This window comes from Aspergillus steynii, assembly GCF_002849105.1.
Source record: "Aspergillus steynii IBT 23096 chromosome Unknown P170scaffold_1, whole genome shotgun sequence".
Taxonomy (NCBI): domain Eukaryota; kingdom Fungi; phylum Ascomycota; class Eurotiomycetes; order Eurotiales; family Aspergillaceae; genus Aspergillus; species Aspergillus steynii.
This window is the reverse complement of record NW_020194398.1, coordinates 3,663,643-3,689,305: the sequence shown is the minus strand read 5'-3', so window position 1 is coordinate 3,689,305 and position 25,663 is coordinate 3,663,643. Positions and strand designations below refer to the sequence as shown.

The 25,663-nt window shown below is 48.9% G+C and overlaps 11 protein-coding genes across 11 annotated transcripts; 8 read left to right on the top strand and 3 right to left on the bottom strand.

Annotated features, from left to right (window-relative positions):
- Positions 1-378: 378 nt before the first annotated feature.
- P170DRAFT_421502 (uncharacterized protein) lies at positions 379-1,105 on the top strand (the record flags this gene model as incomplete). The annotated part of the gene is made up of 4 exons (XM_024847364.1): positions 379-491; positions 551-580; positions 862-982; positions 1,028-1,105. 4 exons carry the CDS (start codon positions 379-381, stop codon positions 1,103-1,105), a joined length of 342 nt encoding a protein of 113 aa, XP_024710166.1.
- A 1,976-nt stretch (positions 1,106-3,081) lies between these two features.
- On the top strand, positions 3,082-3,734 carry P170DRAFT_432432 (EthD domain-containing protein). The gene has a single exon (XM_024848260.1). The coding sequence runs from the start codon at positions 3,127-3,129 to the stop codon at positions 3,484-3,486; it is 360 nt and encodes a 119-aa protein (XP_024710165.1). The 5' UTR covers positions 3,082-3,126; the 3' UTR covers positions 3,487-3,734.
- Positions 3,735-4,713: 979 nt separating this feature from the next.
- P170DRAFT_442848 (putative O-methyltransferase) lies at positions 4,714-5,972 on the top strand (the record flags this gene model as incomplete). The annotated part of the gene is made up of 2 exons (XM_024850490.1): positions 4,714-4,881; positions 4,935-5,972. The coding sequence occupies 2 exons, from the start codon at positions 4,714-4,716 to the stop codon at positions 5,970-5,972; spliced, it is 1,206 nt and encodes a 401-aa protein (XP_024710164.1).
- A 1,174-nt stretch (positions 5,973-7,146) lies between these two features.
- Positions 7,147-8,347, top strand: P170DRAFT_323097 (uncharacterized protein; the record flags this gene model as incomplete). Its single annotated transcript, XM_024843328.1, has 5 exons — positions 7,147-7,317; positions 7,369-7,504; positions 7,640-8,059; positions 8,131-8,164; positions 8,233-8,347. Coding segments are annotated over 5 exons (876 nt in total), but the record flags the coding sequence as incomplete, so codon positions are not given.
- Positions 8,348-9,084: 737 nt separating this feature from the next.
- P170DRAFT_346020 (glycoside hydrolase family 71 protein) lies at positions 9,085-10,620 on the bottom strand (the record flags this gene model as incomplete). The annotated part of the gene is made up of 4 exons (XM_024843538.1): positions 9,085-9,602; positions 9,659-9,790; positions 9,858-10,386; positions 10,456-10,620. 4 exons carry the CDS (start codon positions 10,618-10,620, stop codon positions 9,085-9,087), a joined length of 1,344 nt encoding a protein of 447 aa, XP_024710162.1.
- A 1,385-nt stretch (positions 10,621-12,005) lies between these two features.
- P170DRAFT_483633 (PhzF family phenazine biosynthesis protein) lies at positions 12,006-13,069 on the bottom strand. Its single transcript, XM_024853901.1, has one exon. It carries the CDS (start codon positions 13,032-13,034, stop codon positions 12,093-12,095), a length of 942 nt encoding a protein of 313 aa, XP_024710161.1. The 5' UTR covers positions 13,035-13,069; the 3' UTR covers positions 12,006-12,092.
- A 445-nt stretch (positions 13,070-13,514) lies between these two features.
- P170DRAFT_442845 (putative aminotransferase family protein (LolT)) lies at positions 13,515-16,469 on the top strand (the record flags this gene model as incomplete). The annotated part of the gene is made up of 4 exons (XM_024850489.1): positions 13,515-13,602; positions 13,658-14,252; positions 14,314-14,978; positions 16,384-16,469. The coding sequence occupies 4 exons, from the start codon at positions 13,515-13,517 to the stop codon at positions 16,467-16,469; spliced, it is 1,434 nt and encodes a 477-aa protein (XP_024710160.1).
- Positions 16,470-19,354: 2,885 nt separating this feature from the next.
- Positions 19,355-19,698, top strand: P170DRAFT_470290 (uncharacterized protein; the record flags this gene model as incomplete). Its single annotated transcript, XM_024852736.1, has 2 exons — positions 19,355-19,511; positions 19,580-19,698. The coding sequence occupies 2 exons, from the start codon at positions 19,355-19,357 to the stop codon at positions 19,696-19,698; spliced, it is 276 nt and encodes a 91-aa protein (XP_024710159.1).
- A 101-nt stretch (positions 19,699-19,799) lies between these two features.
- P170DRAFT_432429 (gamma-glutamylcyclotransferase family protein) lies at positions 19,800-20,643 on the bottom strand. Its single transcript, XM_024848259.1, has one exon. It carries the CDS (start codon positions 20,588-20,590, stop codon positions 20,015-20,017), a length of 576 nt encoding a protein of 191 aa, XP_024710158.1. The 5' UTR covers positions 20,591-20,643; the 3' UTR covers positions 19,800-20,014.
- A 212-nt stretch (positions 20,644-20,855) lies between these two features.
- P170DRAFT_432428 (alpha/beta fold hydrolase) lies at positions 20,856-22,029 on the top strand. Its single transcript, XM_024848258.1, has one exon. The coding sequence runs from the start codon at positions 20,948-20,950 to the stop codon at positions 21,836-21,838; it is 891 nt and encodes a 296-aa protein (XP_024710157.1). The 5' UTR covers positions 20,856-20,947; the 3' UTR covers positions 21,839-22,029.
- Positions 22,030-23,289: 1,260 nt separating this feature from the next.
- P170DRAFT_421493 (uncharacterized protein) lies at positions 23,290-25,274 on the top strand (the record flags this gene model as incomplete). Its single annotated transcript, XM_024847363.1, has 3 exons — positions 23,290-23,615; positions 23,665-24,466; positions 24,516-25,274. The coding sequence occupies 3 exons, from the start codon at positions 23,290-23,292 to the stop codon at positions 25,272-25,274; spliced, it is 1,887 nt and encodes a 628-aa protein (XP_024710156.1).
- Between the last annotated feature and the right edge of the window lie 389 nt (positions 25,275-25,663).

Here is a 25,663-nt window from a genome sequence, read left to right as displayed (position 1 = left end):
AAAACCTTTTTAGTTCTAATTATTAATAATTACTAGCGACCACTGGTGACCACTGGCGATTATTGACGATTACTAGTGACATTAATAACTACTAGTTACTATATATAAACAGAATACCCCTTATTATTAATATCTGATCTAAAAATTATTTCAGAAAAATATTTAGGTTAAAGGCTCTTTGATAATTAATTATATAAACTTAGGAGGCTTAAATACAGCTAAACGGATAGGAAGCCCTGTTTTCCTCACCCTGTGGTTGTATGTACTGGACTAAAAGAAAGGATGGAATATGTAGTAATTTCTTATTCAGTGTAAAATTATCTCTGAAGACCGCGTTGGCAGCGGGTAGCTTGTTCCCAAGTTAGTCCGGTACTATATATGGCGGGTTTGGGGGTGGAATCCCTAGAGAGTTTCATGTTGGTTTTTTTCTTTTTCCAGCTCATATGGGAGTGTAGACCATCTACTGCGAACCCTTACATGGACCCTTCTATGTATGTGCCTCAACACATATATACCGCTTCAGGGCAGTTTATATAATGTTTAGCAATAGGGTGGTCTCGATATGTATCACGACACTAAGGTACCTTGACGAATTTGCATTTATCGGGACAATTCATAATCCGCTTTGTCGGATTATTTTGAGCACTTAGGCAAAAATGGTTACAAAGAAGATTAAAAATACTACTTACACCTGAGCGCTGGTGCTGGAGCCATTCGTTCCACTCTCATAATATCTGCATGTTAATATGACACTAATCTCTGCACTACATAGGTTCTCTATTATTTATGTCGAGGGGCCCTAGCAGCCTGCTACTATCTTTTTTTTTTAAAAAAAATAAATAAATAAAAACATAAAACAAGTAGAAAGAACAATAACAACAGAGCAAGGCGCAGTACTATCCTCCGTTCACGCATGGGCTCGCTGGAAATGCTCGTTGAAGTTGTCCTTGCGGTTGAAGACCTTTCCGCACCCAGGACACTGGTATGAGCGAGGATTGACATGCTAAGTGTCAATGTGTCGCATCAGCTCTGCCTTGCGCCCGAAGGTGCCCTTATAGCCGCAACCGTTCCAGCAGCATCGCCATGCAGTGGTGTTGCACTTTGAATTTCTATGATCAGCAATCAATAGTTCAGTAGATAACATCCAAGTGATAATTACTCGTTGCGTGGGTCTGATCTGCAGTCTTCCGGTCTGGCCTGGCTGCTTTGCTCCGTGTTGATGTCATTTGGACGGGGTGCATTTCCCTGGATCGGAACGTAATGATTCGCCGGGGCGCTCCCGGGATTTAAGGTCTGTGGGGCATCGGGCCGGTTGGCATGCTAATCCGAGGTTCTGTCGCGTCGAGATATTGTTGGAAGAAAGCGATATCATTGAACATAAAGTTGGAGACTGAAAGGGGATGAACGGCATCGAGAGGGAGGTTTAAATAAAAATCCAAGTTGCAATTCTCTCCTTGCCTGGACATGGAATCTGCCATTGTCGAATCATGAGCTGACCGATGGTCCACTGAGACAGGAGTGCAAGACGGAGATAAAAAAGAAAGAAAGAAAGAAAGAAAGATAAAAATAAAGAGAATTAAAAAGGAATTAAAAAAAAGGAAAAGGAAAGTAATCACAGGAACGAATAGATGACTTCCAAAATTGCAGAATAATTACGTTCACTTGATTGAAATCTCAAGGATGGTGAGATCAAAATGGAGGGCACCACTTCATGTACAGGTGGTGGACGATGAGGCTGATTGGCCGCACGGTGCCATATTGTACCTACAAAACAGGTCCCGCCTGGATTTTCGTAGGAGCCGAATGAAAGAGTTCTGAGACGATGACTTACCTAGCACAGGGATCAAATGACGTTCGGTATAAATGATGTATTAGCCCGGTTTCCGTACTGACGGGGATCGCAAGAAAGTCATTGGAGACAAGTTGCAGGGGCGGGGCGGTTAGGTGTTGCCTGTCGCCTTTTCCCGGCTTGCACTCGTCAGCCCTTGCAGATTGACACAAATACTCGCTAATTCCCACCGTTGGATGCACCTTTCTCCCTCCTCTATCCCACAATCACTTTTCTGCTGAAGCACAAGCTTCTTATCGTTGCCTTCGTCACCACCTGGCAGCCATGAAGAGTACTGCCTGAGAAGACCGCAACGATGACATCAGAGGCCTTGTTACCCACCAGCATAATCCTCTGAAAGAAGTGATAACGATAATGCGTAAAGGACAGAGCTTTTCCAAAGCGGGCATCTCTTTCATTAATGTGGACGGAACTATTTATTGACGCTGACTAGAAAATAACAGAACGGAGATGAAAATCATAAACCGATATCTGGGAAGTAGGGGTTTCGAAAGAATAAGCTTAGCACGGGGAAACGGAAACCCACCAATAGAAGGATTCAGATGTATTGGCCGTCGCAATCCATGAAAACGACAATTCGTTGCTCCGATAGAGCGCACTCTATGGCGTGTGTCATGTCTTGAACTGTGTGTAATGCCCATATTCTTCCCAATCCTTTTCCTCGGACATTATTTGGAGCCGTATGCCTTGCAGTATAGTTATGAAGGGATGATTGACGAGACTACCCTATGGCGGCACCTTTTAGGATTGCCGCTGCGGTGGGTGCCGATATCTCGCCAATGCCTCAATGATGACAATCCTGGTTCGAATGCTTGGACAAGGGTTTGTAGGACAGGACGTGTTATGATTCTTACACTCTCTATGTTGGCTTATCTTGCCTGCGTCATATATCTGGGGTTTGAATCGCTCGATAGCTTGAGGCGGTTCCCAGCTGGTTCTTACCAAACTGTGAGGTGGACCAGTGTTATCCCTCACTTTTGAGCGCAAGAAAAAGACAACCCAGTCTTGAATATTTGAATGAAGTGTTTTTGGAATGGCGGATTAGATTAGCGCTTACTCTGGGAAGAATGCTGATTACCAATGTCAATTGGACGTTTGGTACCACGTACAGCCCAGGATTTAACTAAACCGAGTAAGTCGCTGTTGCTTACTGTGGATATACGTAGCCTCGTGAGTACCGAGCCTATAAATAAAGACGGCCCCCCCAGCCTGAACCCCCAATCCTACCAAACCTCCGAAGTCCTTTAAAAAAAGGGCAAATAAGCCGTCCGTCCAAAATGTCCTCGTGTACCATCCTTGCCTTCTTCAGCCGCAAACCCGACCTAACCTCGGACGAATTCAAAGCCTACTACGAAACCACTCACATGCCACTCATCAAAGACATCGCTGGCATTCATTTTCCCATCACTCACAAGCGGTTCTACACCCCTCGTATCCTGGTCGGGGACCCCGCGGATCTCCAGGTCGATGTCTACGCGGAGCTCACGTTTCGGGACATTGAGCATCTCAATGCCTTCAAAGGCACGTTGATTGCGGATGCAGAGCGACTTGCTGAAGATGAGGAACGGTTTCTCGACAGGAAGAAGATTCGGGTCGTGATGGTTGATGAGCCGGTTGTTTCGAGAGGGGAGGAATGATTTTGTTTGCTATGGGATAGGGCAATATTTAACGTGGAGGGATGGGAGCGGTTCAAGGAATAAAGAAAGGATTGTTACCGTGTCTAGAAGTCTCGATCGATCTTTAATTGTCTATAGTCTACAACTTTCAGGCATAGAGTTGATGTCATCCCGTCCAACGACTAACATACTCCGATTTCTCTCCCGGGTGGTAACAACCACATCGAGACCAGGGTTCTCGGTGAAGAAGTTAGCAAGCTAAGACCGACAACTACCTTTTCTGGTGGCAAGACAGACCAGTCTTCAATTCTCGGGTTATGCGTGGATCCGAAAGTATGCCAAATAGCAATATCTTGTTTCGGGTTAAAGGTTCATCTGTCCCAGCACGCCGGTCAATTTTCGTTCACATATAATAAATCCTCTCATCGCGCAAACTGCGATCCCCGCGGGCGATTAGTGGGTACCCGCGGATTAATACGTGCCAGTTAAATAAAGCGACACAGAGGCATGCAACGTGCTTTAGTGTCTATACTAGTGCAGGGCGTCTGAGATTGATCGTCAAGAGCAAAGGAAATTGGCCAGTTCTAGGCTCAGTAGGCTGAATGATACCAAATTAAAAAACTCCAACGTGACACAGGAATTGCAATACGGGTAGACTTATCATTCGTCGACGTTCGACAGAGACACTTGGCCAATTAGCTGAATGCCTATTTTTCGGTCAAGGACTAGAATTCTGGTCCCTTCTGACAGCAATTGTTGATTGACTAGAGAAACGTCATTTATGCAGGTGAGCCTTTCAGTATTGCTGACTGTCTGACAATCACTTGGGGCGATCTTGATGACAAAACATTTTTTGCCTTTTTCGGTGCAAGTTCAAACAAAAAAGATCAGTGAAATTTGAAATTACTGAAAATAAAAAAGGATTTCAAAATGCCGACATCATATTGATGTAGACTAAGAATAGGGGGCCAAAACATCCCTGTAGCATCTAGTATCCCGCTATTTCGACTGGTGCATTAGATCAATTAGAGGGGTTTCTGCTCTTGGGTTAGTCGCAGACGAATGGGTGCAACGGCGTATGCTTTCAGGTGCTGGATGGCACCCATTGTTAACTGCAATCGTTCTCTCTTCTCAGGGGTGACATCACGGATTATTCCCAGGTCTCCTCTACTCTGTGCAAAGTCGAGGCTCGAAACTTCTGCCTATTTCTATTATCTTGTATTGTAATCCTCCAACTGGGCACTCAAAATGTCGTCTGATTCAGTATCCTCGATCCTACAAAATATTGCCGTGACTGGAAAGGCGCTCGAAAACAATGAGGCCGGCGCAAGAGAAAGCCTCATTCAACTTGGTCGCGCCTTGGTGGCGCAACTCGAAATTCCAAGTGAATTCGTCCAGCGCAGTTTCTGGGCCCAGGTGAGAAGCTGCATCTGCAGGAAACGCTGATTGAATCAGCTAACGCATGGTAGCCGGCCATGTCAGGCATAATCCGGCTTGCGGTCGACGTCAAACTCTTCCATTTGTTGAAGGAGGCTGGCGAAGCCGGGATGGATGCCGTGTCTCTTTCTGAGAAGACAGGAGTTGATGTTGTCTTGCTCCGGCGTCTTCTTCGCCATCTTGTAACCATGTACATCATCGGATACTCGCAGGGGTCATTCCACCGCACAGCCCTGAGCGACGACCTCGCAGAGGAGAAATACCAACACAGCATCTCATTCTGCTACGATGTAGCCAGGCCAAACTTTAACGGCTTCCCTCGGTTTTTCAAGAAAACCGGATACAAATCTCCCACGCTGGGAGGAACCGACGGTCCGTTCCAAGACGCGCAGAAAACTCAACTCCCTTTTTTCGAGTGGTTGGTCTCAACGCCGCCTCATCTGCAGCATTTTGGCTCTTTCATGGCGGCCTATCGAGCTGGGAAGGCAGAGTGGCACGAGCCTGGATTCTACCCCGTCTCCGAGCGACTTATTACCGGCTTTGATAGCGCCGTCAGCGACGTACTTCTCGTGGATGTAGGCGGTGGAAGAGGCCACGACGTCGCTGCGTTCACGACCCATTTTAAATCCTACCCCGGTAGGATTATTCTTCAAGATCGCGAACCCGTTATTGCTGGCGTTCTGGCAAGTCTCGTGGACCAATCGCCTCGGTTCGAAGCCCAGGCGCATAATTTCTTCACTCCGCAGCCGATTGAGTCAGCCCGATCGTACTTCCTTCACTCGGTTCTACACGACTGGGGTGATGAAGATGGGGTCAGCATCTTGCAGAACTTGGTCTCTGCTCTGAAGCCGGGGTATTCGAGGGTTTTACTGCACGAGATCGTGGTTGACGAGGAGAACCCGACGCTCGAAGCGACGAGTATGGACATGATGATGCTGGCTCACTTCGCTGTCCGCGAGCGAACTGAGGCAGACTGGAGAGCCATTATAGAAAAGGCTGGTCTACGCGTGGTGAATATCTACACATATCCTGGGGTTGCGGAGAGCGTGATCGAGGCTGAGCTGGCTTGAGGGGGAAAGTCGCCTTCTTCAGCGTACACATGACATAGTATTTCGAATCTCTTAGTAAAGCCATTAAATCAAATGCAAATCAGTCAGATCCCCATTAATCGCCTGGTCCGTATCTAAGCGCTTCCTTCCCACCGATGAGAGCATGGAATTAGTCCTCGGCTGGGACTAAAACGCTAGGAGTAGTACGTTCGGGCCAATGCTTTCCGACACGCTGCGTCGCCTGCCCCTGACAAGGATCATCCTTGCGAAGCGCACCGTTAATTTAAGAGGTTTTGGGCCAATTTAAAATGTTGAGCATTCAATTTTAAAAGTGACATAGCGGTCGCGCCCCTGGTATCCAAGAAGATCGCTAGAGGACAATAATTTCCGATTTAATACCCGATTTCAGGTGAAAATTCCAATTATGTACCGTGGTACTCGAGCGTTTATTCGGACTTGAATGATATCAATTCGCGTATACACAAATTACCAAAGAGCGTAATTAGGAGAGGGGTTGATCGTGCATATAACATGTTCGATTGCGTGGAAATGACGGGTTGGATACTACCTACCGGGGGATCAACCCGATACAGCAATCGCGTGGCTTTAAGTGGGTCGAAGATGGCTTATTTATATTGAGCACCAAGCCGGTTCACCTTGCTAAATCCCCCTATTAGGACCGGTCTACGGAGTAGGAACCAGACCATTCAGCGTCCACTAGTTATGTACCCATATGACATGTCCGTGGAGAGACCCAAACGGGGTGGAGCCTGTTGAAGGCCAATTCTTTGCGAGGTCATATTCTGCCATGGCTTTCTGACTCCACACAATTCCTTTGCCTGGCCGCGTCTGCGATTGGACGGGATATTCTTTTAGGCCTTCTATGGGCAGTCTGTGGCCTTGTTTTGACCATATTCAATTCCGATCCCTGAGTCAAAAAGGGGTGCACATCTGCTGTCGCGGATCAGGCAAATCCCGCGCGATATGGTGGCAAGGCTCTGGCTTTACTGATTGTACTAGGATTGATAACTACCAGGATTAATAGCAAGGTTGGCTGTCGGGAGCTGTGGACTCGATGTTCTGTTTAAAAATATCTTAATATCCTGCCATGTCCAGGGCCGGATATGAGACAAAACCGCGCCCAATGCAAGGACATGTCAGACCATAAGATCTCCTGAGCAGCTAATAAACGGACATGGCAGCACTGGAAGCTGACATCGACTTCAGTGAAACTCGAGAGGCTGAGATTCACATAATCGGCTGGGTGTTTACTGGCATTGCGATCGCGACGGTTTCGCTCAAAGTTGTATCCCGCATGGGAGTGAAAACGGCTGGCTGGGATGACTTTTTTATCTTTTTCTCGCTAGTCAGTGGACAAATTCTTGATCAATTAAATACTCTCTAATATGCCGCCCAGACTCTCAGTATCATTGCAACGGCGTTGGTTTCGTATTCGGTCACTCTTGGTCTGGGTCGACATACTGCAGCCGTGATCGCCGAACATGGCGTGGAAAGAACGGTGATGACCGCTAAATGGCAGATCATGGGATTCCGTATGTCCCCTAATATTTGTCAAATGGTGGGAATAACGCACCTAATCTTTAGTTAGCATTTAACATCGGTTCGTCAACGTCCAAGCCAATACCGCCCATCAACACGCATACTAAACCAGCCCAAACTAAACCCAGGCGCATTCAGTTTCCCCAATATCTCCATCTCCATTCTCGTCAGCCAGCTTCTCGATCCGAACATTCTCCGCACACGGCTCCTTTACGGCATGTCAATCTTACAAGTCATATTTGCCATGATCTCCGTCTTTGTCGTCTTCCTACAATGCTCACCAACTCAGAAGCTATGGAACCATTCGGTTGAGGGCAGGTGCTGGGATCCGTCGGTCTTCGACGACTTCTCGTACTGGGTCAGCGCGTACACTACCCTGACGGATATCGTGCTTGCTGTCGTCCCTATCGGCGCGTTCTGGAAACTGCAGATGCCGTTCTCCAAGAAACTAACCGTTTGCGTCATGATGGGGCTGACGCTACTTTCTGCCATCGTGACGATTGTCAAGGCGACCTATTTGCATCTGTTTACGGATAAGGTGGATCCGCGTAGGTCTTGCCTTTCTTCTCGGGGACATTCTCTCTGGGTTGGATTTAGATGGCTAACACTGTGACGGTAGTCTGGAACGTCGTCCCGTTGGTCCTCTGGGGGCTGTAAGTTCTATATTCACTTTCAATCCTTATGAATATACCCGCCCTAGTCGGAGGTCTAACAAATCTAGCATCGAACAAAACGTTGTCATCGTCGCAGCCTGTGTTCCAACCCTGCGCCCCTTCTTTCGGCGAGTCTTTAGGTCCAAGGACCTCTCTGCCAGTGGTACCAGCACCGGTACATCCCGCTGGCGCTCCAAGCTCGGACTTTATTTCTCCTCTAGCTCAACGCTTACAGGAATGAATCATGGCACCTCCTTGTCAGATCTCTCGCTGCAGGGGCGACAGCAAACAGTCGAGGAGTACGATGTCGAGCATATTGACATGCAGCAGGGAATTTTGCGAACCAGTGAGCTGCGAGTTGAGAGTAATCGGGAAGTACCGGAAAGTTCGAGAGATGCAAGCTAGGTTAAAATAATTTGAAAGGCATTCACAAAGTAGTTTGCGTATATCGAGCCATGCAACATCTCACCATATGAGCGCTGGGGAAGGCGGCGAAACTCAGCTCAAAGAGCTTCGAAGGTCGCTTGCACACAGCCTAAAATAGTCTTCAAGGTAGGAGCTCGACATTGTGAGGAATCCAATCCGTTATTTTAAAGGCCGACACCAGAGACAACCGGGCCCCGAATCTTAGGGCTCGGCCTGAAATGCCCTATATTCGACACCTTCAGCCTCCCTACAACCCAGGCGCTTTGGTACGAGAATGATTATTACTACTGCAGTCTTCATGCCCTGAATGCATTGTCCAGCCTCTGGATGATGTGTATCATCCCCTAATATCCCCATTGCCAGTCTACACTTCCCGTTTTTGTAGACACTCCAGCTAGGTAGAACTTGCACCTACAACACTACGCCAGGAATCGACGAAAGAGACAGTCAAAAGTCTTGTTAACTCCCCAGATAGTCCAATAGCTCCTCCATTCTCATCCCGCATTCGCCCCACTCACAGACCCAACATAAACATTGTGATTATAAAACTCACACTGATCCTTAATATCCATTCCTCCCTTCCCCTCCAAAATAGCCTTCCCCCCTCGACTCACCGAGAACGACTGAGGCCCAACACCCATCGTGAAATTCTTCGTCACGATGCCAGGCCCAACCTCCACAGATACAGGAGGCTTCCCGCCACTCGTGACCGTTAAAGTCGCCGCTTTCGTAAGCAGCGTCGTCACAAAGATACTATCTGACAGCAGCTCAACGCCCCGCGGCAGACCGAGTGGATCACGCGAACATCGCGCTTCCTTCGGCGTAGGTCGGTACCAGTATACTAGCTGGTCTGATTTTACTTCCGGGGCGGATGCGCCGGATTTGTAGGCTGCGATGTACGGCGCGGATATGATTCTCCATGCGTCGTGCGGGAATCCTTTTGCCCATTGCGATGATCCGTCGTCGGAGTGGTGTGGTGAGTAGGGACCGATGTAGTGCGATTCGCCGTAGTCTGGATAATGGAGGAGTTAGTGTCGAGGGCAAAGGAAGGAGGGGTGCTTTGCATACCATTCCAAGAGATGATTTCGATCAGCTGCGGTTTCATTCTGAGCATCTGCTCCCATCGCACTGTGATGAGATCCTCGCAAATGAAAACCCAGTTCTTCGAGTTGAAGTGGGTCGAGAACCACGGTGAAACAGCTATATGTGACTTTTCAGTCCCTTGGCCTAAACACTTATTCAAAAGGCAGTATCTCAGGTAACATACGAGCCATATATGGCCTCCCTCCCAAATTCTGAATATACTTATCATCCCACACGGTCGTCATCGGCCCCCGGATAACACTATTCCCCCCATCCGTCGGCCACGCATACCACGAAAACGCCCCGTCCAGGGACGTGCTAATGGACCTCAGTTGTGCGGGGTCCTGAAGATGTGGAAGGGCAAAGACCGGGTGCTGGGTGTTTCGCTTCACAGGGCCCCAGTCGAAGTAGTCGCCGACAAAGGTACTCACCAGGGCGGCACCATTGTATTGTAGCTGCGCAGGGTGACTGCTGTAGTTTTGCATGTAGGATGTTATTTTGGCTGTGTCGCCGTTGTTCCAGTAGACGAAGTCGAAGGAGATAAAGACTTTGAAGTCGGCTTGCGAGGCGGCTTCGTAGGCGTTGGCTAGCTGCTTGGGTGTGTACCAGTCGATACTGGCACAGTTCAAGGCGAAGGCGTCAATGCCAATTTCTTTGGCGAGTTTCATGTCGACAATCCAGTCTGCGACGGTGTAGTTTTCGACGATACCGACCTGGTTAAGTGTTGAGTAGAGTGATCTTTCTAGGGATAGGAGATCGAGAAGTCTGTCAGATTGACATACCATGAAATGAGCAGTGACATAGCGGGGTGAAGCTTGAGCTGGTTCAGGAGTATCGGTTGGCTGCTTGATGCTCAGCTGCAGTGAGGGCTGAAAGAGGCCAAGCAGAAGAACAATGTATATGACCCATTGAAATGGGGCGTTGAGGTTTACAATGAGACCATTCATGATGGATGTACGGGCGGGGCAGTTTTTGACTATTTCAATTTAGCTCTCTAATTACAACACCGGGGTGGCTTGCGCAAATATATATGGGGATTGCTTGCTCGGTTGATGACGAGCCATGGCCTAGATGAGAGGTGATTGATCCTTGAGAATGGCATCAGCAGGTCTCTCTGTGTAATGGAGCGGATCAGTCTGGTTTGGAAAAGCTGGTCATTACGGTTACATTATACTCAAATATCCCGCGGACGAAGGGTATAAGCCGAACTCTAGTTTGCCAATGTAACATTGAAACTGATCGACATTTTGGCGCTATTTGTTTCCGATATACTTTCTATATCTTGGTACTGGGGGAGATGTTATAAGGAGGACCAAGTAGTTAGCTTGCTGGCCGCTGACATATCCAACAGGGGAAAAGCAAAGTCAGAAAAGTTGACAGCACGATGCAGTTGCCCAGAGGATATGCTGTGAACGTCCTACCCGAATCACGTATTCCAAACTCAACTGCCTAGTCCTGATCAGTAGAAATAAGACTCGCTGTTTATTTCATTGCGTGCTAGTATTATCTGTCGTCATAATTGTTTCATTCCAGTCCTCACTCGCACCAGCAGTCTTTTTCTATTCGTTCAAACTCCCCGCTGGAGCGTGGTCTGCCTTTCTAGCATTCCAACTGCTCGGGTCCTAACTATGGCCATGCACATTCGCTGAAGAATGCAGTGAGACATTCTATCGGCGGCCGGAAGTCATAATCCCTGCAAAACGGGACCGTTATGGCACGGAAGGCTAAAAGAATCACCAGGTCCAAGCCACCCGGTAGTGGTGCAACCTTCGACAACATTTAGTCTTGTGATGCAGCTTAATTCTCCGATAGACTCAATAGAAATGTTCAAGGAAAGGGTTTAGATCTTTATTCGGCTTCTAGTGGACTTTCACCTGAGATCTTGCTTATAATAGAGGTAAAGGGCATGACATGAACCCACATTATAGACAGATCGGCATCTAAGGCTACCGAATATGGTGTGAAATTGATTAGACTTGTCGAGTTACCGCGATGTGAAAGTGAAATTTCTACAACTTGGCTTGTGATGCAGCCGGCTAGTTAAGGAAACAGTAGATCATCGGGTATAATGCCGAGAAGGCCTCGGATGCGACCCTGTTGAGGATTGGCTTGCAGCGATCGTATAGTCTGGGCGGACGAGGCCGAGATGTAACCTGCGCTCCGTGCCGGAAGAATGTGAGATGACGAATGCTGACGCGAAATCTGGCATGTATACACCACAAAGGTGACTATGAAGTTTGGAAAAGCATTCCCATCCTCGCATAGACAATAAGCTTTAATCGTTCAATGCTGTCACGTCGGAAACCAAGATCCTTCAAAGTAAGCGATATGGTTCAGAATGGGACAAGACTGCGTAATGTAACATGTTTAGCTAGGGAGGCCACTCCCAAGACAGGTAAGCAAGCACCTTGTCGTAGGCTCACGGTCGACTGGTGATGCAGCCGCTCATAACAGGAATTGCCTTCCCCCCAAGATGCAGTGACCCCAATGTCCTCTCCCCTGTGTCCTGACTAACCTCGACATCAATGACAATGTTGCTGTCGCGGCCCATCTCTACTCCCTGTGTGATCTCAAACGTCATAGATGCCTCGTCCAACACATGAAGACTCAAATAACTCGACAAAGCGCATGCAGCACTGCCCGTAGCCGGATCCTCCACTCTCTGATTCACCATTCTCGTTCGGATCTTATGTATAGTCTTTCCACCAATCCTTTCACTGCCCAGTCGGACAAAATAATAACGCCGCGTGGCCCATCCCTCCCGCCAAGCGTCATCCAAGAGGTCCGCTGGCAAATCCGGCATCGCCCCAACACGTACTGCTCCTAGCAATTCAAGCGAGGGCAATTCTACAAGCGCGAAGGTCATGCCCTTGACTATGCTGAAGAGCGGAGCTCCGCGCTCTGCCTCTGCGACTGCAATCTCAAGCCGCGATCTCGACACCGCACTCGGTTGCTCGAGCCCGGGTAGCCGCCTCTCGTGCAACCGGACATTGTGCGGGATAGCGGCCCGGAGAGCACCATTCGAGGCAGTCTGGATGTCAATAGGCCCTGTCTTTGCATGCAGAGTACGTACGCCACGCGGGTATAGAAATACTGCAGTGCCGATGGTCGGGTGGCCGGCGAAGGGAAGCTCGGTCAATGGCGTGAAGATATCGAAGCGCCGTTCGGTTGATGTCTCGGGACTCTCTACATCGTGCACGAAGACTGTCTCGGATAGATTGAATTCTCGGGCGATAGCTTGTTTCTGGGCTTGTGTCAAGGTCACGCCGATGGGAATCGTCACCACTGCTAACGGGTTTCCTTTGAATGGTGTTTCTGTGAACACATCGAGAAATGTGAAGGGTAGTGGGGTATGTGACATTTTGCTTGTAAAATATCCTTTAGCAAGGATGATTCTCGATGGAAACTTTTATATAGAAGGGATATCTTTTGCGATAACCTGGAAGAAGGTGATTTTATAGAGCTAAGTGGCTTAGGATTTGCCCGTGGAGTTTTGAGTCACCGACGCCGGTTAAATTGAATACGAATTGATTTCTCAGCAGGATTGACAGATTGGCCAAGTATAGGAGCAGAGACTATTACTGTGTTTGTTTTCTTATCACCTCCATTCGGTTGGAGTCATATCCTCGGTATCTCAAGTGGGTCGAGATTGACGCCTTTCATTGCACGCCCTTCGATGACCAAGTGGGGACTCCACCTCGGAATTTCGTTCCTCTGCAACTTGAACTGTGATTCATCGCAAGCCCACAGAGGTATTCAGATTGTCCGGCACTATATAAACCGCAGAATACTCTTGGTAACTCGAGACTTTGAACCTGCAACTGCGAGAGCATCCAGAACCATGTCGTCCCATAATCAATTAACTCCCTTCGGAAAACCCATGCTCAAGCACTGGCTTTTTGACCCAACATATAAAAACCTCAATCATGGTCTGCTTTACTCCTCTCCATTCTCTCGAAGCTCTGGCTGATAATCTTCCCACAGGGTCCTTTGGCGCCCACCCTGCCGCTGTGCGAGACGCCCAGCGCAGTTTCATGGACGAAGCAGACTCGTATCCAGACCCATATATCCGACGCCACCAGTCAGACTACCTTACGAAGTCTCGCGAGGCCGTGGCACAGCTTCTGAACGCCCCGCGAAACGAATGCGTCTTTGTCAAGAACGCCACGACCGGTGTAGCCACGGTCTTGCACAACCTGGCTTTCCGGTCTGGAGACGCAGTCGTCTATTTCGAACCCATCTACGGCGCCGTTGAGAAGGGTCTCGTCTCGCTGCAAGAGCATACATCGCTCCAACCACGCAAAGTGCGCTTCCAGTACCCTATCTCGGAGGCCGACCTGGAGCGCCGGTTCCGAGATGTCGTGCAACACGCTCGCGAGGTCGAGGGCTTAAACGTGCGCGCGGCCGTGTTCGACCTTATCGTCAGTAACCCTGGCGTGAGATTCCCATTTGAGCGCTTCACTCGCGTCTGTCGCGAGCTTGGAATCATGAGTATCATTGATGGTGCACATGGAATCGGTCAAATCCCATTGAACATGCAGGAGCTGCAGCCCGACTTTCTTGTTTCGAATTGCCACAAGTATGCTCATCCCTTGGCCTCTGTCCTCTATCCATGCACACCCACTAAACCAATGCTTCAGATGGCTCTACACCCCCCGCAGCTGTGCCGTCCTCTACGTCCCAAAACGCAACCAACACTTCCTGCGCACCACCCTCCCCACCTCATGGGCCTTCATCCCGTCCCCTGACTCCCCCGAGACGAGCGTCTCTGTCCTCTCAGACCCTAACGCCCCATCCCCACAATCCCCATTCGAACAGCTCTTCGAATTCGTCGCCACAAACGACGACTCAGCCTACACATGCGTTCCCGCCGCCCTCAAATTCCGCACCAAGGTCTGCGGCGGCGAAGAAGCCATCATGTCCTACTGCTGTGACCTCGCCAACAACGCCGCAGACATTGTCGCCCGCACGCTCGGCACATCTGTCCTCCAGGAACCAGATCTGAAGGAGGGCGAAGAAAGCCGTATGCGCAAATGCGCAATGACGACGGTCAGGTTGCCAATTGCAATTGCCGTTCCAGGTGCTGTGGACAATGCTGCCGCTGCTGATACTGCTCCATGGGTTACTCTCTCCCAGCAAGCGGCGTCGCGGGCTCTGGCGCGCATCCAGCGCAGCTTAATGGATGAGTATCGGACGTTTGTGCCGGTGTTTGCACATGGCCCGTGGTTGTGGGTCAGGCTGAGTGGACAGGTTTATTTGGAGAAGGAGGATTTCGAATGGCTTGCTGGGGCGTTGAAGGAGCTTTGTCGACGGGTGGTGGATGAGTTTCAAGGACCATGAAGGTAGATATTTTTTGGCTAGCTCTTGTTAGCAAATGATACTACGTTGTTTTATCGGTTTCGCGGTGAGTGTTTATTCCATTTTTTTTTCTTTCTCTCAGAACGACTCCCATTTCGGAATCAGAAACAGAATCCTCTTCTAGGTCCCATAATCTGAGATGATTCGGTCCGTCTTTTGTAAACATCTACTATAGACAGTGTGATGAGGGAGGCCCGCTATGACACCATCCAGCGCTAGAAATCAATTATGACGCTTATTCATATTTCCCAGCCCTGTGAGATTCATCAGGTTATAGTATCTTCCATAGGTAGTTCTGATTTACTGCACGCATTCTACTGGAAAATTATGGCGATGTTGAGATTCATGAATCTCGGAAATAAATAACTTTCTGTGCCGTTACTTTGTTGAATTTGCTATTTATTATATAGTCAGGGTTCCTTTCTCGGTCATTCTGGTCTTTGCATAAGAATGATACTTAAGACCTCATGTCGACAGAAACACGTCGCGCGTTTACTAAATGAGCGCCTTTGACATATCCACTTTATGCTCTCTGATAGAGTAGCGGCCCTTACAGCCGTGGTTAGATAGAAGGTCCATCATGTTGGCCACGAACTGCAAACTCCGAGGATGACGAACCCAAATCGCAGAAGCACGGTCTACGGCCTCGATTGTCATGCCAACGTTTCTTTGAAGCAAAACATCTAGTGCCCAGGGTCTGACGTCGTAGATCAGATAAGGCCAGAGTGATGGGCAGTATCTGTCTACCGCGGAAAACAATCTCTCAACCTGCCTTGTGAGTACGGCAATTGCTTCTTTTGGATATTCCTCCTCAAGCAGATGCCGACTTCTTCTCACGTAACAACTCGTTGCGGTGAAGTAGTTGATCCTGGTGAGAATTTCTTTGGGAACGAATCTTCCCACCGCGCTTGTAGCTGCCTCCAGGGTCTCTAGGTCAAGGATAATCTTCACCTTAAGAAAGATGACTGCCACTGACTGTATCACTTCTGTGCGAAGGTCCAGGCCCTTAACACCATCCATAAGTAACAGATTGGTATCATCAAATGGGTCTACGCCCTTATTGTCCCGGTACCGCAGACCGGTATCAAGGATCGATGTTAGTATATCTTTGCCAGAATCAGATCGAGATGGCAGGCTCTGCTGTACAAAGTCGTAACACATCTCATCCTTACCCAGAATTAGAAGATCCACGGCGATACTGGACCTCAATTTGGCCTTCCAGATATCGTTATAATCAGCGATCAATTTTTCAAACTGAGCTATCTCCTCATCTATTACTTCCAGAGGAAGGTTTTTCCAAAAGAGATAGCGAGTGCAGAAGTAAGCAAACATATACTCAACCATATCTTCAGTGATACCACGGTCCGGGTCAAACTTGAGGCTGCGTTGCTTTTTAAGTATCAGCTCTCCTTCTTTCCCCCGGAGTGCCTCGCGGTAGGTCTGAATTAATTTACAAATACTTTCGCATTGTGTCTCGTGACGGTCCTTGCGCTTATCCCTTTCCTCAACGCTGCAATACATGGTCACCTTGCACTTTCTGCATTCGACATGGCCTTTGCGAGAAGGCTTGCAACATGCGCACTCTCTCGAAACAGCTCGTTCAGGAATCATATTGATAGTGACCTGGAAAGATGATGATGTAGAAGACTTTGGTTAGGAAAAATGTCTGATATGCATGACTTTCTGTATCCGAGGGGGTATTTATACATATGTAAATTGGTAGTTGAAGGGTGAGTTTCCTTTAATCCCTATCCAAGAATGCGTACCAATACAATGGGTTGGGGGTTGTTCTTTGTGGCCAAACATGTACCTTTCTCGCCTTTGTAGCTTGAACGCATTATGCAGACATTTTATTCAGAAAGCCCGGACACTGAATCATTGTCAAGTACGATATGAGTCTCGATTATGTGGAATTTGTACTTTTCTTCACTCTGCTAATTCCATGCCATAATAATGAGTCTTGACGCCTTAATCGTATCTGAGCCTGATTTCTACGCTCCAATACAGTGATTTATCACGTGGCTCCCTTTCTTTCCCGGAAGGACTCCATCCTTCTTGCAACCATTTCACTTCCCCGTCCATTTTACTCTCCCGTCCATTTGGTCGACTTCATCGCCCTGATCCATTGGCTGATTACCAAGCCATCACTTGGAATTCGACATTATCATGGATCTGTCCTGCAGTAACTCGACATCTTTGCACAAGGCTACGCCTGGGCCTGCCTGGTTCTGCCTATGGACCTCAGTAGGCAGCAATCCCAACAACGTCCTGCGATGATGAGTGGGCTCTAACACTGCCCCGTACACAGTGTCTCTGGGTACTAGCAGCCATGTTGATCCTGTCTGACGCCCAAATGCCTCCGAACGCGATAGAGCGCCTGTCATCCTTCTCGGGTAGGTTGGGCAGTTGATGGGTCTAACGGTTTCCGCGACCGATCGATAATTAGGAGGTGAGTGACCAATAGCTTTTTGAACCAGCCCTTAGCTTTCAGGCTCTGCTCAAATGAGCTACTCCAGAACGGTAATCTATTTTTAGCCAGGTACTCTCTCCGCATTTCAGCTTGACGGGCAGGAACGACCTGTAAGAAACAGCAGTGAAGCTGCCAGTCAGAGACCTACACCGCGTGCATATCAGTGCTACGTGTCCGATCTAACCCGATACGAGGAGTTCAGCTCTCGATGTGGAGCGCAATGTTCGCTTCTCTGGCCACTCGTGCCCGGAGATCGGGAAAATAAGGAACAAGGCTGGGGGAATCTCACCCTCACTTTGGGGCCTGAAGGGGAAGCCCAATTCGCCTTAGTCAGATCCCCGATTCCTTGGCAAAGGAGAATCATGTATAAAGTGGTTTGCCAATCTTCTGACACCTTATTTTAAAGAAGTCTTTTGCCCTTGGATGCTGAACTGTTTGTCTGTCTTCACGAAACTTGTTGTTCCCGCCTCTCAGCCTCTGCCACAACTGTGACATATTCTAAGGTGGGTTCCTTGCTACTAATTCTGTGGAACAAAGCATCGATGTCCTAACTGACTTTCAGGTATATGTTTTCATTTATGTCTCTTCTTTCCTGCGTCTGCCTTCTTCTTCTTTTTTTCCTTTTTTTTTTTTTTTTTTTTTTTTTTTTTTTTGTTTTTGTCATTTCTGTCACTGCTTGCTTATTGCGTTCCTACTTTTTTGTCTTCTTTTCTGTCTCTCTTTGTACACTTCCCCCCTCCTCTTCTTCATCCCGCGTTCTTTATGTCCATCAAGTACTCAAAGGTAATTGGTAAGAGCCGTTGAAAATTAATCAGTCCTTTTCTACCTTGGGAAATATATCCACATTGATAAACGGACTTTTTTGGCCAGCCTTATGGGCCTTTTGAAGCCCTGATTCAAGCTGTTTCATGTTGCACTTGAACGTCTCTACGGGCTAGGATCCTTCTTATGGATTATCAAACCAATGGAATTCCTTGGGATTTGGCCAATGAATCAAGATGCTAAGCCGTGCACTTGAAATCGCTCGTGGAATTCAGCCCACTTACCGGATCATCTGTCTCTGGGAGGCCTGAAAATTGCCGGCACCATTGCCCAGTTGGAATTCCGGACTTGTCAGCAAGGAGCATATCCATGCTCATTCGGCGAATATTCTTGGTATTTACCTGATACCAGTGGACTGTACATTACTCCCTGGATTCAAGGCCCTGAGTCATTGGCCTTCTCTTCTTTCTAAGTTGGTTTTATTTCTTCCTTGGACTTTTTCCATTTATATGAACAGCCCACATATGGATATACAGCCCATGGATATAGAGCCCAAGGAATAAATATCCCAGAGGATATACAACCCAATGGATTAACAACCCCTGTTGCATGCCACTGCCAGGGCTGGACTTATTATATTTGAGCGGCTTTGATTGATGCTATCAAACTGCAAATTGACTAATACTCTGAGGAGACAGGTAGACAACTATGTCCCTGTAGCCTCAATGCTAGCTTTTTTGTTTCTTCATCCGTAGCAACCCTTTTCTTTTTTTCCTCTTTTTTTCCTCTTTTTTTCCTCTTTTTTCCTCTTTTTTTCCTCTTTTTTTCCTCTTTGTTTCTTTCTTTTTTCCTTTTTATTTTTCCTTTTTATTTTTCCAATCCAACCATTGTGTACATTCCTTTTCACACTATTGTTTCATTTTCCCCTCTTGTCCCATCATCCGCACAGATCATCCCGTCCAGAACTACCGCCCTTCATGCAGGTAGCATGCCCGGCTAACTGGTTGCCACAGTCCCAATTTCCGCGGAATCCAGGCCAACAGCTCATTCGGATATCCTGGGCCATTCTATCTTCTTGGGTCTATCTGGAAATGGCAAACACAACTTCTCCAACGATCATTCCAGTGACCGGCAATCCCTGGGGTCCGGAAGCAATTGGCACTCTTACCTTTGGATTGGTTGCGACTATCCTCTCCGTGGTTACTCTGATAATGGCCTGTGTCAAATACGCTTGGTGTCCTTGGCAAAGTCAGTTCCTGGCCACCTCCTCGAGGTTGATTGCTATCGCCCAGAGCTAATCCAAAAACAGCTACCAGATCATCAGGCTCACTTGCAGACGAGGAAATTGGGCTTCCGGAATCAAGGACCACAAGCTCTGAGGATCAGAGCCAAGTTGATATCACGGATCTACGCCCTGGGACTGGTCATTTTGTGATTGTTTCGCTTTGACTCTCCGCTTTTCAGCCTCCGGCGGAATTAGGTGCCTATTTCTTGTATGTACCAACACAATCAGGTGCTCTGGTGAATCATTTGATGAGCCATGTACATCTGAGAGACTTTTGTGTATCTGCTTCAGTGTATACAAAGCGGTACAGATTCGACTTGTGAAATCTATCAATGGATATTGAGCTCTCCCGCCAAATCGGCATCACATCGACCACATAAAGCACGATTTCTTTGCACATACTCAAGTTCCACGTCACATCCCTCATATTTCTACCCCTGGATCAAGAACTGTTGACCATCACTGTTCAATCTCTCCGCATCCTAGCATCCAATTTATCCACCGCTTTCTGCCTCCCCATCCTCCTCAGCCAAGTCCTCAACTCGAAGTTCCCTTCCGTCAACTCGCGAGGATCTCCAACAAACTTAAAAGCATACCCAAAATCTTGACTCGGGCCCTGATTATCCGCATATCTGACTACACAAGACTCAGCCCTATAGTTCCTTGTCTCATAAGCCGCCAGCCTTTCCCCGTCCTCCACCGTGTCGACATGGTATACGGCGCCCTCAACCGTCGATCCTGGTTCGTCCACTAAGGCCGGATAATGGCCCCACATTTTGCACTTGTAGCCTAGAACAGACGCGGGACGTAATTCGAGCTCCTGCGCGAGGTCGAGAATCTCCGCGATCATGGACGGATCGGTCAAGGTTCCGTAGAAGAAGTATGGACCGGTAGGTGCCGGAGGTAAGTCGGCTGATGGTGGTGGTTTGGGGGGCTGGTAAGTTGAGGGAGGAGTGGTTCGTAGTTTCAGAACGGAGGGGGAGATTTTAGAGCGAGGATTAGAGGGTGGAGGTGGTAGAGGGGGGGGCTTTGTCCTGAGCATTCATTCCTGGGTGGTCTGACATTATGAGATGGGTCCCAGATGAGAGGAGAGATGTTTGTAGGATTCTATTTGGCATGGTTGAGGCGAGGCTGTCAGTCATCTTGGGAGTACATGGTGGAGCATCATGTTGCGCTAGACCCGACTCGGAAGTCCGGACCGCGGAATGACTCGAATGGGGCAGTTGTGATGCTATTCCGCGCTGCTTATCATACGACTTACAAAGCTTGTTCTAAATCCATAGAATATTCTATGAAACCAGTCATCTCTTGAGAAGTCGATCGACTATAAATAAGAAACCACAGTTCTTAGTGAATTTCTCATCCGCATCTATGTCCAAGTCTCTACTGAGCCTTCAATATGTCTTCCCTTACTGTGAATATCTCCCCCGAAACCTCCATACACGCGCGTATCACTCGACCTATCACCCCCTCTAATAAACCTCTTCTTGTCTTCCTCCACTACTGGGGCGGTTCTTCCTCCACCTGGCACAAGCTCACATCACCCGGCTCTCCAACAACCCTCGTTACATCCTACCCAACCGTTGCCCTCGACCTACGAGGCTGGGGTGAATCCACCGGACCATCAGACACACACGCCGCACATTATTCCATCTCCGCCCTAGCCTCTGACGTTGCTTCCGTCTTGCAACACATCCAGTCGAACAGCAACACCCGCGACCTATTAGCCCATGGCTTCCTTCTCGTCGGGCATTCTATGGGCGCGAAAGTGTCGCTCGCCACCCTCTCCATCCTCCCAGCTCAGCTCCTCCAGCAACTAAGAGGTCTCGTCCTGGTAGCTCCAGCGCCACCGACATCGTTAGAGCTTCCTTCTGAAATGAAAGATCAGCAAAAAGTTGCTTATCAGAATGAGAAATCGATCCGGTGGACGGTCGAGAACGTGCTTGCCAATGCCCATAAGCTAAGTGAACAAGACATGGACTTGATTATTCGGGTCAGTCTGAGTGGGAATCAGCTGGCCAAGGAGGCATGGCCGGCTTATGGCATGCAGGAGGATATCACGGAGAATGCAAAGAGAGCTCTGGGTTTGGTTAGCTATGATGGGTTCCGAGTCCGTGTGCTTGTTGGGGAATTGGATATTGTGGAGCCGAAGGAGCGGGTTGAGGATGAGGTTGTTCGCTTCTTCCAGGAGATTGGAGTCGGGGTTTCTTTGAGGACTGTTGAGGGTGTTGGGCATTTGATTCCGTTGGAAGATCCGGAGGTGGTTCAGAACGAGATTGCTCATTTTTGATCAGGATTTATCATTATTGAAGGATAAAATTGGGTCACATCTCAGCGCAGTATCTCTTAGCAAAATGGTCTTCAGTGTGTTATCCTGGGTCAAAAGGGTGACTTTTCTTGCTCGGATTCAGAATAATATATTTAACCGAGTGTTCAAGTAGGTAAGATGTGATTCGGGGTCAACAAATAAGCTGCACTGGGTATTTATCCTTATGTTTCTGCTTTTCAACTTTAAACTTGATATAACGAGAAAGCTACATGTCTAAAGGGTAGAAGGGCATTTCCCAATATAGGGCATAGGCCGTCACATGACAGAGCAGGCAAAATGGGAACCTTTACCATTTTCCACAGTCCCTTTGTTATTCCAGCAATTTTTAGGATTTTTTGGAGTTCCCATTTGCCTCTTGGATGATGTTCCCTTTCGATAAGATCACTCTGCCGCTAGGAAGGCACATATGGTCAAGTCGAGTAGATTCAGCACTTGGATTTCTAGGAGCCCGAGGCCAATACGGCTGGAATAGCATGGCCCACCTTTACTCCTTAGTCTTTCAATGACTTTCTCAGCCAGTGTTCTGAGCTAGACAATCTCCATCGCTTGCCATTCAACTGGTGGTGCCCCTTTCGTGCCCAGTATGATCCCGGATATGATGGGACCAGACAAATTCAAACCCCATCTGACTGCATTACGCAGCGACCCCACTAATTCTCCCTATTGTCCAGCGCAAATATCCTCCCTGACTTTAGCGACGAGATGCCTGTCTGTTGTGATGTAGATCACGTGTTTATGCGACTTGCCTAATCGGGCGCATCCCGTGCGCCGCCGATCGCAACCGGATTGGGAGCGGGCGAGACGCTGAGCGAGATGAATTCAGCTTCATCACGCTGCCGCGGCCATGGACTCATCACACCCCGCAGCGATACCGTTCAGTGCCGCAGCTGCAGGCCCAACCCCATGAAAGAATCACTGTTGGTCATTGAGTCATCGTGCATTTTCGCGCTCGCAATTCTGGGCACGGTTCTCGCCCACCCTATCCAATCCATGCATGCCACCAACCAACATTCCAAGCGACCCCATCTTCGACCTATGATCTCGGCACTTAAGCGCGCCTCTGTGTTCGAATGGATCTGAATCACATACCGCGCGTCAGTGTTGGTGAGTGATATGTCTGACTTTGGACTATCCAGACTTTCTCCCTGCGCAGTTACTTTGCCACACATGTTGGGCCCAAAGATTCCCAGCACATCTCATCTCGATACGCGATGGTCACCCACAGCGTAGCGCCATGGAGATGTGCCATCCATCTGCCTTGGTGCATGAATGCTCGACTGGGCCCCGGCCGAGATAGCATTTAAGGACGTGCTATCCACGCTTGCCATCTCCTCATCGCATCGGAATCTACTCTTCCATCGCATCTATCTATCTCTTTTCTATCTGTCTATCATCTATCTCTCATCAACGCAATGGCCTGCCGCAGCTGTCAGAGACGCAACAAGACTTGCGATGACCGACGCCCTCGGTGCAGCTTCTGCAGGTCATCTCGTCTTCGGTGCAGATATGACCGACGCCCTGCTGTCCTCCGGGCACGCCGTGAGCATAGAAGAGCAATAGGGAACAATACTTCCCCGAGTCAGACAGAAACACCAAGTCCAACTGAGACTTCAAGCCCGACTGAGGCTTCAAGTCCGACTGAGGCTTCAAGTCCGACTGTGACTTCAAGTCCGACTGAGACTCCAAGTCCGACTGCGAGATCTGAAACTCGCTCCATAGCGGGGACCAATAATCAAAGGTATGCTTGCTGTTTTCTACACATCGAACATATCACTGATCAATGCCAGGCCCGCTTATCTTCCCTTGGCACCACGTCCCACTCATCCATGGGGAAATTACAGCCATCTCATACGCCCAGTGAGCGTCTTCGCCAAGTTCCTTGCCTCATGGGAGGATCAATTGCCGATTCCGGATGAAATCGAGGATATCGAAAAGGCAGCCTGGCATTTCAATTACGAAGAGCCTGGAGTGCTACTTCCGCCCCCGTACAACTCGAGGAATGGGAAATACAGCGAAGCCGATATCCGCCAGGGACGTGCCCCTTTCGCTTGGCCCAGCGAATTGACCCCCTCTACGCCGCAATCGCCGAGATCTGAAGTCGTTTCTAAAAGTCTTATCACGCAGTACTGCTCAAGCGCTCTGGGCAGTCACCTGATGTTCAAGCGACCGGATTGGACTTACTATACATATTTCTTCCATCGTTTCAGTACCCACCATCACTGCTTGCTCTCTGCGACCCAGGCCTGGGCGTCTGCGACCTTGCACTCGTTGGGCAAGAAACAGTCGCTGAAGGATGCGCTCCAGAACTACAACGATAGTTTGGCAACGATGGTCAAGAAATACGGCATCACCGCGAATTCCATCAATCCCACTGAAGAGAGACAGAACAAGACGGCCCATCTGGTGAGATCCACTTCTCCCGACGACAAAGATGCCATGTTCGTGTCGTACCTCTTTCTTGCTCTCGTCGATCTCATAGCCGCGCGACCCCATCATCTGCGCTGTATCCTCCTCTTCATCGCGTCCTTCCTCGAGAACCCGGACTTCAGATCCAATATGACCGGTGTCCAAGCGCGAGTTGCTTGCTGGGTGAGTCACTTGCACATCCTATTCCAAGTCAACCTACTAACCGACCCAGCTCTCTATCCTAGATGGCAGAGCATCCGCCTTCCAACGCGGCGGAGGCGCCATCGTCAGGGCCATCGGCGAAGAAAACAGCCTCATGTCCTTCTTCCGCCACTCACACAACGCCCTCGATCAAGCCTACTGCACCGTCCGCACCGACCAGGAGCAATCCATCGAGAACGCCAAATTTCTCTTCCACGATCTCCTCCTGCGCTTGACCTCACTCTTCGCGCAAATCACCGACGCGAAGCACGCCCACCCCGACACCGCCCCCGCGCGCATCCAACTGATCCGCCACAAACTCGACTTCTACAAGAAAACCGTCGACGCCAACTTCGCGCTCCTCCCCGCGGACAACCAATGCCATGCCATCTTCGCTGTCGTGTCCACCGTGTACCACAGCCTGGAGATCTCCTTCTCGCGAGCGCTTCGACCCAATGACCCCCGACACGCGGCGAGCCAGCACGCCGTCTGCATTCTGCAGTTTTGCGCCAAGCTCGAGACCCTCCGGTCGCAGAGCCCGGCGGCGTCTTTGTCGCTGTCGATGCAGATCTGGCCTCTTCCGCTTGTCATGGCGGTAATTGAGATCCAGGGCCCGGTTCATCGTGCGTCGGCCCTTAAGCTTCTCGAGACTTTTGCGCCCGCCGTTAGTGAGCACTATCCCTGGGCCAAGAGATTCGCCGCGGTTGTTTGCGAAAGGGAGGATACGGAAGAGCGCCGACTTGACTGGGCTGCTGTCATGCAGGGCTTGAACGACGGGATGGTGATATGATTGATGATTTGTTTTCGTTATTCGCTTTTTGCTTTTGCTTACTTGCTTGCTTGTTTGATTCACTTATCTGATTAACTGACAAATTGCCACCGACACTTTCTGCCCGGCTTTTTTGGTTTTCATTCCTGCGTTCTCGAAATTGGATCCACTCTCTTTGCTCTGCTTTTACCTCGGTACTTTGTTTGCTCTTAGTCTAGTCTAGTTTATGTTTCTGAAATCTAACCTCTAAACCCCATCCCTTCCAACGTAAACCAATATCCCCTTCGTAAAGATAAGCTGTCTATCTCACACTTATCTTCAAACCAACCCCCCCCCCCCCCCCCTCCACACCATCCTCCATCAGTCGTCCACCCAATTTGCCACTATCGCGGCTCCCCCGACACTAGGTA